Genomic DNA, 10870 nt, shown 5'->3' with positions numbered 1-10870 from the left:
CTCCAGCAACAACTACTGGCTGGAGAGCAATGAAAGATTTCAGCAAAATGAGCTGACAAACCCTTGTTCTAGCAGTTTTACTTTCAGAGCAGTGCTTGCAAGAAAGAAAATACAATGAAGTTCTTAAGAGTGATGTGTTTTTTCTCATCATACTTTGTAAACTGTGAAAACAGTAAAGAGGCAGGTAATTTTACTGTGCACCATATTTCAATTTTGATGCTAGAAGTTTATAGCTGCACTCTTTTTTTCCCCATCCTTAAAAAGCACACTCTTGCCAGTGACCTAAATGGAGGGGGAAAAAAATCCTCTTGTTTTGTGTATGGGTAGAGAAAGCTAAGTCCTGGACTTTTTCCTCAGAAAGTGTTCCTGTCCATCTCTTAAAAATAACTGATAACATATTATTTACAATAGTTGTAATCCACTGGAGGTGAAGGTATGGCTGTAAGGAAATATGAGCTCTCCTCTGCAATAACTCACTTTAACTTGTAAAGGAGTCTAAAAAGCCAGAAGTTGCATAGTTCATGTCTTGTGCAAGCCTTCAAGCTCTGACATAGGTGTCAGTATTTTCTGTACAAGACAAATTGAGCTCTAGGTCTTTGCTGTGATGAATCCTCATCTGCCACGAGCAGTGATGGACCTGCAGATTAACTGGTTGAGGGAACATCGGTAGCATTGCTGTAAAATGTACATAATTCATCACCCCATTTCCCCTCTCTCTCAGTTAAGCCACTTCAAATAAAAATGATGCAAGCAAAAAGGAGACAGGTACCAAACCACAACAGAAAAAGTAGGGATTTTGCTAATTTTTCAGATTAAGCAAAACTATTTGGGCAAAAGTACATATCACAAAACTATTCCATTCACTTAAGTGTACAAGTGGAATCAAGAGGGGCCAAGACCACTTTATTTACTTTACACAAATAAGATCCACACCAACACCCCTAAAGAAAAAGATGGCCATTTCTGCACATGAGCCATCAAAAGGCATAACCTTTAAGAAACCATGGATGCTTCCTTAAAAAAAAAAAAGGCAATTGTAGATGTGTGGAAGCTAGGCCTACGTGTGTTTGTCATTCCAATTATAGGACAGAACTGTGTTCATACTCTACCGCTTTTCAAAGCGCTCTTGAAGGTTTCCATAACAAGGCTTTTTAAATAAAGGTTTGAAGAATTGCATAGATTCAAAGGCTCAGTGGTCCTCTAATTCCTTTTTGATCTCTGAAATGTATGGATGATCTTTCCCATGTGCTACTTCCATGATAGCAATTGCCTATGAAAAGAAAAAAAAAATATTCACACAATTGATTCATATATAACACCAGGCTATAAATACTCTCTTTAGAGGTTTGAAGCAGTCTGACACCTCTAGCTACTTTTTGTCCCCTTGTAGTCATAAACCCAGTAGGAAATAAAATGAAATTCAAAACTAAGTAATAAAGGTTTTATATTCAGAGAATACATCTTTGATCTTAAAGGAGCCCAAAGCACCTTTCAAAATTATATTCCTGACAAAACTACTTTGAATGCAACCAGCTCCAGGACAGAAAACTGCAAGTGCGGTGGGGTAATATTCCAGCAGAGGACTTAGCCAGTATCAGAGCAAGCCCTGCTCCTACCAATTTATCCTTGAGCTGTCACAGACATGCAGGCCTAGTGCCGGAGTAATGCTGAGGCATTTCAAACTTGAGTCTATAAACACTCTGCTCCTTCCAGGGGCTGCCAATGCTTTAGGAAGGAAGCAACTTCTTAGGCAGAAGTGAAATTTGGAGAGACGCTGCTGTGCCCAGCTCCCTGGTGTTTCACCTGCAGCCTGCTCCAGGCCTGAGACGGAATGTTGCAGGCAGCCAAACCCCTGACTGGCACCTTTCCTGCCCTGGAGTGTGTGCCACGGCAAGATTTCCACTGAGAAAAGAAGTAACAAAAGGTAACACTACACAGAACTGAGAAGAAAGTTCAGTCTGAGAATGGTTAAAAACCGAGAGCTAAGACAGAGCAAGGAATTGCAGTATCCTGGCCCTCTGAGCATTGGTCATTTCATCCTTGGGAAACTTTTATGCTCTTGTATTTGTTAAGTCAGTACAGCAAGGCTTTTGGTTCCACCTCAGCAGCAAGAAATGACTCCACCCCTCCTCCTGCCCAAAAAAGAAAGCAGAACCTTCTGTATGAGCTGCTCACAAACTGACAGAGAACAATGGGTTTGCTTTTCCATTAAATCCCAAACATCAGAGGCTGGGATAACTTTGGGCAGTTCCTGTAGACAGCTTTTGGAAGTGAGTCATTAGAAAATGTTTGTGTTAGGAAAATAACTATGCCAACAAATTTACCTCACAGTTCCCTACCCGCCATTCCATGCTCCTACTGGCACAATTCCCATTTCTACTCCAGGGTTTAACACTACAGTGAAGGAAAACCTATGCTAATTTCAAACTTGGTAACAGTAAAATTTTAGAGCATATATTCTTCTATATATATAAGAATATTTTTCTTCTATATATAGAAGAATATATGCTTCTATATTTTTCACCATGGTTGTTTGGTGTTGTTATTCACTGGCTAAAACTTGCCAGCATCTAAAAAGCAAGAAGAAATAAATACATTGTGACATTCCACACCGAGTCATTATATGCTACAGTAGTCACTGATGCTTAAGAAACTAAAATAAATTGCTGTCCAACAACAACAGGGGAAAATAGTCAAGAAACATAAAATAGACTAATAAAAAATAGCAGGATAAAAAAACTAAAGAATAAGGCACAGACTAATAAAAAGGGGTGAAGAAAAACATGAAACCAAAATGCTATATTTGCCAATTTCAGCATTACCAGATGCATTGAATTTCCTTCAGCTATGTAAAAATCAATTGGTTCCAGAACAAATAACCATCAAAAGCATGCCTAGTTAAAGTTGGATATAGAAATCACAGACTTCAATGAAACACTATGTGCCTTTTATAAGAGCCAAGCAGTTTTCCTGTCCTTACCCAGCAAAGATAGGGTAAGCTAGGGTTCTGCTTCATTTACACTAGTGCAGCTCTAGCTCAGTGAAGAACTCAGAGCAAATGTTTAAGCGTAATTCTCACTCCAGCTGCTGCAGTATGAGCCCACTGTGAAAAGGTACCCAAGAGCAGACCTATCCTCCATCTCTAGAAAAACCAAATCTGAGCCAAAAGTCCCGTGACCAAATATATTAACACATGGTGCATTTCCTACTATGCCAGGATCACTGACAGAGAAGCACCCAGTGTTTCAACGACCCCACGGCTGAACTGGTGTTATTAATGGAGAAACCAGGCAATAAATACCCTCTTCAGGGCTTTAACTCCAGCCGTCCTGTTCTTCAGCGCCATGTACAGTCTCCCTAATTTCAGCCACATAGAGGCAACATTCAGCGAGTAGGAGGGATAATGTTTACTGCAAGAGAGAAAGAAATTCAGCTTCATCAACTTTGGCAGGTTTATAGCATTTTCCCAGTTCTGTCTCCCTCTCATGGGGCAAGAAGTTGCCTCTCAGTGCTCCTGCCCATTCAGCGCTCATCCCCTGTGCCATGACTGCCAAGATCTTGTGCCAATTGTGTCTGGGATGGGAACGCCTGTCAGCTGGGAATTGGACTGAAACTACCATATGCCTCTGAACAGCTGTCAGATGGCAATGACTTTCTGCCACTAGTTTTAATCTAGCCAGCTACAGAGAGAGCCTGAATTGTTATGAGTTTTTGGAGCCACCCTGCACACGCAGCAGTGGCTCTGTGTGTTCCACAATGGTTGGCAGGCTGGAAAGCAAGGGGCCCTCTCCAGTGCGCAGGGCACACATGGCAGTCTGTGCTCGCACACACTGAGCGGGCAGAGCTGACCTGGAATGCCAGGCTCAGCGCCAGAGAAGCTGGGCAAGTCCCAGGGAAGATAAATAGTACTGAGCCCCCAGGGGGGGAATGTTGGCTTCTTCTTTGTATCACTGCTCACTGCCAAGTGATCTGTGACTTTATGTTGGCATCTGTTCCAAAGGGAGAGCTTTTCTTGCGCTCCCCTCAGCTGGCAAGAAAGTCTCAAGATGAGAATCTGGGAGATTCACGGCAGGACCAGACACAGCCAGCGTAACTGCCTGGCTCTCATCAACGGGCTCACCACTGCAAAACCAGAATTTGATCAGAAACAGTATTCATATCTCCTGCAGAGGCTGTGTGCTGCCCTGCCCCACGCAGGGCTTCAGCCTGCGCATTCTCCCATGCCTCCAGCTCTACAGCAGCAGGATCAGGGACACGGGGCACTCGGAGCTTGGGGCGCAGGAGCTGAGCTCGGCTCCAGCTCCCTCTGCTGCTCGGCCCCAGCCCTGGGTCACGGCTCCGCTCTCCTGCAGCCGTGCCCACTGTGCTGCTGCTGCAGATAGAGAGGGCTGGGAGACTGCGTGAGGCTGACAGCAACACAGGCTTTGTCTCCATTACCTTGTACAAAATACTGGCTGCAGGTGAAGTTCGAAGCCCTTCTTTAGTAAATAATTACAGTATTTTAGAAACTGGCATTTATCCAGCTAAGCAGAATTAGCACAGCACCTAAGGTGGCACAAAATTATTTTGAGAATCCAAACCAAGGATTTCAAAGTCAGTCCTGCTATATTGCAGACCACATTCTGATAGTAATAAACCCTGTCCCAGCACTTAAATATTCCTTTTTGAGTAGTGGTATCATGGGAAGAATGTTTATACAATATATATACTGAGAGAAGTGATCTCTGCACAAATGTGTCTTAATTGTTCAGATTATTAATTAGAGCATTAAAAAAAAGAATAGTCTCTCATATTTACCTGTAGGGTCTGATGATTTTTTGCCCATAACAAAGTGCACCTTCCCAGTCCTGCACATAGAGACAGACACCCATGGCCTGGTACATCATATGTAACATATAAACATTACTGTCCTCAAACACTGCACCCATCTTGTCCAGGCTGAGTTCACAGATCTCCAGTAATTCACTAGGGGGTAGGAAGAAGTCAAGGAACACAATAACTCGATGGTCTCTCATTATACAGTTAGCTGATAATGCCTTCAGACACAAAGAGGACAGAGATAAGTTCAATTTCTACTGGTCATAGTATTTCTCCTTCATGTACTTCTGAAGCCCAGCAGGCAAGATTTTTAGGGGGCACACCAGTGGAGTCAGGGTAAGACAAAGGATATATTTGTAGTGTTTGGCTCGCCTGAATTCCTCAATCACGTTCCTGGCATATTTGATCATGTCCTTTACTGTCTCTGCTGACGGAGGATCATTCAGCTTGCAGATTTCCAGTTTCTCTTTATCCTGAAGGAAACACAATGGACCTTACAAAGGTAGGTTCCAAGCCTACAAATAAAAGTGCACCTGCTATACAAAATTTCTCTAATAAAAAGACACAGATGTGAACTTAAGCTCTTCAAAGAATGAAAAAACAAAGGTAGAATGTGCACCTGCAATTTTTCTCTAAAGCCTTGGCTATAAATCCTAGGATCCTCTGGCCTTCCAGTTCATCTGCCATTCTCTACTTCCATGAAGTCTCTTTCTTTTGAAAGATTGAAGAGCTTTTCAATTTTCTGTTGCGAGTGGTTTTACATAAGAAATTTCACTGCTCCCAAAAGATTGGGGTTTAAAACAAATTTAGGCTTAGTTTTAAGGCTATACCAGCTCAAGTACCTCAGGCTGACTACTAAATGACAACTCTGTGGAAAATGACATACTCTTAAATACAGAAAAGGATCCTTCAGATCTATAGACAGAACCACATTTCCATATATTTTGTTACTTCTGCTGGACAGCTCCACTTTCTCTTATCTCTCTGTCTAACATACTATTTCATGAGGAGCCAGCCACAATCTAAAGACAATTTTTTGCTGTTTAAGCTTCACATTGTTGCAAGATTTTTTTCTTTTATTATTTAATCTGCCAGCAGACAGAGCTACAGGGACTCTTTCCAAAACTGAAGGAGGCTGAGTGACAGGTGACTCCCAGAGTAGCACATTGTTGAAAATCACAGATGAAATCCTGGCGTCATTAAACTCAGTAGCAAAATTATCAAGGTAACTGTGGGGAAAACCACAAATGATATGGTATCAACAGAATGGCCTCAAGCAACAATACTGGGTACGATCTGGGAAAAAAAATTAGAAAAAATAACACCATGTAGGGGAAGGAAATGGTTGTCTGGTCATTTTCAGAAGCCTGGTGAAAATGGGAGGAAAAATTATCTGGAATTTAAGGATTAGATTATGCCAGACACACTCATCTTGTCTGGAATGCTACACAGAGCTCAATTCTTGTAGGACCTTCAGTGAAAGAGGTCCAAATGATTGCACAAGCACAGCTGTCCCAGTATCTGTTTGGTTTGGGTACCCTTTTCCTGCAAGAAGTGCTTTTCTTTAAAACATCTAACACCTTGTTGTCAGGAACACTGTCTGGATCTTCCTTTGTTCTTTGAGGGGCACCAGTTCACATTTAATGAACATAACTCTGGCGTGCACATCCCAAGAGTCTGTGATCCAGGACCACGCTGTCCCTCAGCAGACCAATATGAGGCTATTGTAGAAAAGATCATTCCTCAGATTCTGCTGCATCTCCAAGTCATCCAGACATGCCATACAATGCTCCCTAGAATTAGCTGAAATATCCCACCCAGGAAATGCAGCAGCACTCTATCCCAGAAATGCCCCAAGCAAGATTTACTTGCTAGGAGTTGGTAGAAAGGATCAAATTAAAAAAAAAAAAATAGAAAGAAAAAAAGAAAAAAAGTTCTGAACTAAATTCATTTGGCCAGGTAGCATAGACACAGTATAATTAACTACTTTTAACAATGTTTTCATCTTTGCTTTGTAGTTCAGCTTTAAATAGGCCTCTGCCAGGAAATTTCCTGGTGTGTCACAATTACAGTGGAAAGAATGAGTATCAGAAAGCATTCTGGAAAGAAAGACAGAAAAACACAACCACCACCACCCCCCATCCCCATTATCCTACTTTGAAAAATGTAATTAAGCCAGACAGGATACTACATCTAAGGACATGGGTAGGTACCTTGACAGTCAGAAGTATACTACACACCAATTGCATTACCTTTTCTTTTGTAGTGCACTCCCTGCAATCACAACTAAAGAAATAGGAGTCTCTTAACCGGTCATTTCTGTCTTCTGTGGGATACAGCAGGTCAATATAGCTGCTAAAAATCTACATGGCAAAAAAAAACCAAAAACCAACAAACCAACAGTTAATAAGAAGCAGCATCACTAAACATATTTATTAAACTTGTTCTGATATATGTAGTATGACAACGACATATTCATGCAGCTTGTGGACCCCTGCAGCCACATCATCGCATTCCAAGGCCCTTGGCAGCATCAGGAGCTGTCACTTGTGAATGCTACCTGACAGAAAAGTGTTCCTTTCTTATTCATTATGGAATTTCCCTCAAATATTACCCTGGCTTGCACCCAGGACAGCAAGATTCAGGTGTGGATAAGGAAACTATCACAGCATAAATCTCAGGCTCCTGTCAGACTACAAAGAGATGCTTCCTTTTCAGAAGTAAAATAATGATTTCAGGTATCCAGCCTAGGATAAATTACAGTGGCCTGGTTTTTTAGAGGCTGGAATCTCAAATTTTTCTTACTGAAAACCCACAAAAATTGGGGCAACAGCAGTCACTGGCAGCTTTAGAAACTTAGGACAAGACCTTTAGATCTCTGAAAAGAAGAGAGGCCCAGTGCTCCAGTTCAAGGAGAATGAATATCAGATTTACTTCAGCAGCAATATTTTAAAGCAAAGAAAACCTGCTTTTGAACATTTTAAAGGCCCTTCATATACACTATTCTTAAGTTTTCCTCTATTTCAATGGTCTTCAGAAAAGAACCCCTGCAACTAGCTTTAATGCTGTGCTTTTAAAACGAGATCTCCCCCAAGAAACACGTCCTATGCACAGCGCAGTTGATCATTCTACACACCAAGGAACAGCTTTAGCTCCATTTCCTCATTTACAGTTATTTGAAATTCTTTGCTCAGTCTTTATACTTAAAGTTTCTCTTTTCTTCAAATGTAAAATTACATGTAATTTCATACAGCGCACCTTCTTCTTAAGTGTGAGTGTGTAATCTCACACTTTCCCTCACACTCCTCTCCTCCCTTCCAAATTTTTAAAGTATATGGAATGCAGGAACCACATTCACAGCAAAAAAAACCTTTAAAATGTTGCCCTGCAATGGCTACAGGGAGCCTGAAGATGGAGACACAGGCTGGGAGACTGCACAGTGACCACACACAGGCACAGCTCACATTTAGGAAATTCTGAAGTGTCAGAAAAGCAAATGTGCAAAACCTGTGAGGTCCTGGAGAGCTGATGCAAATTTTAAGGCAGAATTCAACCTGAAGGAGATGTCGAGCAACATCATCTACCTCTAACGATACACTTCCCCCCAAAATGCTAAAAATGTCTGGGATTCCACAACAAAATTCTGAAGCCAGAATCAGTCCTGTTGGTTACCACAATGCATTTGCAGTGAGTGCCAACATCACAGACAAAAATCATCACTGGCAAATGGTGTCAAAAGAAGTTGCTCACCTGAGTCATTCACCCTTGACTACAGCAACTAAACTCTGTTCACAAGGGGGATCAGGTAAAAACCCCAAAAATATCCTCTCTACCTTTCTTCCAGGCTGATATTACACAGCTCAGAAAACAGTACATGTTACAAAAGTCAAATCTGACCTTATCAGCATTAACTTTGCCTAAATAAATTAACATTTACAAATGAGCCATTGAAATTTTGTGCAAACTCCATCCCCAGAGACGATGTTCAGTATCTACATTCCCTACAGGTATTTGTACATACTCCCCAGCGCTATTTAACATCTTTTTTTTTTTTTTTTTTTTTTTTTTTTTTTTATTATTTTTTTAAGTAAAGTGCAGCTCTACTGTTTAAAACTTCCTGCCAAATTCATTATTTGACTGAGAAAGTTTCAAAGTAAACCTAGAGCCTTACTCAATTTCACAGATTTTTATTCCTCTTTGTCCAGTTTCACTCCACCTAAAACCACACATTTGTTCTTCTGTGATTTCTCAGCAAATGCCACTGAGGTGATATGACCAAGTCCCATGTTTTGTGGATGCTCTGTCCAAACAGAAGTCAGGGGATTTATCTGTACCCATTTACCTTGTTTATTCTGGCTTCAATTTCAACACATTACTATTATAGTGGGACCTATTATAGCAGTAATAATTTGCTTTGATCTTGGAATTTTAAAGCACCAGCCAAACATCAGTAAATTCAGCCTCATTTTACAGATGGGTAAACTGAGAGAAGGGCTGGCAGATACCAGTGACTGCTGCAGGTGCCCATCCCATGTTTTAGCAAAAAACAGGGTACTGCCTCCAAAAAAAACTTCAGTCCTCCAGAGCCACCCTAATTTTTCAAAAGCACCATCTTGCATTTCTCTGAGAAACAAGAGATCCTTCCTTCCTGTTTTTAAACTGCCATCTAACTGAAATGATCCTTGAGAAGCAGAATGAATCCCGCCGGGCTGCACGAGAACAGAGCACTTTCAAACATTGCACTTACCTCCTCTCCAGGCTCAATCTCTCTAACAGCTCTGACTTCAGCCAAGGTTCCCTTGTAAGTCACAATCACATTTGGGCAACAGCTATGGTTCATCAATGCAACACTGTAAAAGTAGAAAAGTAAATGTTTACCCCAACCACCACCACAAGCAACATGCAAAAAGTTAAGCACCACTTCACAAAATAAATAAGTCTGAAAGATTGAGTCAGTCTGTCTCTCTAAGCTCTTTTTATTCTGAGGCTTAACATGAAGGTAACCTTGGGAAAATCTGTTGTACTGTTATTTATTCTAATGATATGGAGAATGGCTGTGCTAATGAATCATTACAATTTTTAAATCCTATTATTGCAGAACTAGGCAAGTTATTATTTTCCCCTTCTTACAGTGCTACAGGACAGCTGACAGGTATGTTCATACAGCTTTACTATCAATGTGATAGACAGACTATTTTCCTCAGAGGAGAAAGAAAAATATGTTTAACCTAAAAGGAAACAAGTAAATACAGGAAAACAAAAGTCTTTGCTGCATTGCAAGTTGAGATGGGTGTTAAAAATTTGCTGCATTGCAAGTTGAGATGGGTGTTAAAATTCTAGCCGGCTTCTATTCAAATGTAAACTGCCTCCATGTTTGAAGTGGGAGGGAGGAGATCTCTGTCTGTTATACAAGTACATGACTTGGACAAAAGTCTGGATGGATAGAGAAAAGTAAACCCCTTACTACCAAGCTTGGAGAAAGTGCAATTCACTGCTTATCTAAGATAAAATTTTTAAGTTTAATTCTTTCTCTTCCAATCTGTCTCTTCAGTATTTTTAGCTCAAAGGCATAACTGTTAATAAGGAAAGATCTGAGTCTTGTATCCTGAGCATTTACAAAGTGATGGTGCTGGACATTTTTCCAGAACATCCTGGTTTAATACTATCCTCTTCCCACAATAACTCTAATCCTGGGCATTTCAAGGCATTAATTTCCAATCTGTAGATCAGGGATATAAACATCAGACAGACCTGCCTGGAGAAGAAGAATAATCTGTGAAGCAAGGACTAGCTACTACTGCTTGTCTGCAGCACTTGGCAAAATCACATCCAGCTTTGAGTGGGCATCCGTAAGTTTCAGGTTACTTTGACACAGATAAGCTACAAGTAATCCAAGCCTCACCAGGAAGTCAAACTAAGCCTCAGCGCTAATACCTTCATACAGGCTGTGCAAAGATCAGGGGCAGAAAATACCCTCCTCTGCTACAATATTAAATGGGAAGGACAGATTTAAAAATGCAACAAATGTTTCTTGGCCCTAAAGAAATCTGTA

The 10870-nt window shown here is 40.9% G+C and overlaps 1 protein-coding gene across 5 annotated transcripts in view; it reads right to left on the bottom strand.

The window, feature by feature from the left end:
- Positions 1-877: 877 nt before the first annotated feature.
- SMYD2 (SET and MYND domain containing 2) overlaps positions 878-10870 on the bottom strand; it is a 28679-nt gene continuing 18686 nt past the window's right edge. For all 5 annotated transcript variants that reach the window (XM_041426683.1, XM_041426684.1, XM_041426686.1 and 2 more), the window contains 6 exons: positions 9566-9668; positions 7071-7181; positions 5171-5291; positions 4798-4972; positions 3302-3410; positions 878-1270 (listed from right to left, as the gene is read on the bottom strand). In XM_041426683.1, coding sequence (XP_041282617.1) covers positions 1190-1270; positions 3302-3410; positions 4798-4972; positions 5171-5291; positions 7071-7181; positions 9566-9668 — 700 coding nt within the window. In that variant the 3' untranslated portion in view covers positions 878-1189. The remainder of the gene's footprint in view (positions 1271-3301; positions 3411-4797; positions 4973-5170; positions 5292-7070; positions 7182-9565; positions 9669-10870) is intronic.

This window comes from Onychostruthus taczanowskii, unplaced genomic scaffold, assembly GCF_017590055.1.
Source record: "Onychostruthus taczanowskii isolate IOZ18803 unplaced genomic scaffold, ASM1759005v1 scaffold93, whole genome shotgun sequence".
Lineage (NCBI taxonomy): Eukaryota > Metazoa > Chordata > Aves > Passeriformes > Passeridae > Onychostruthus > Onychostruthus taczanowskii.
This window is presented reverse-complemented; position numbering and strand designations above follow the sequence as displayed.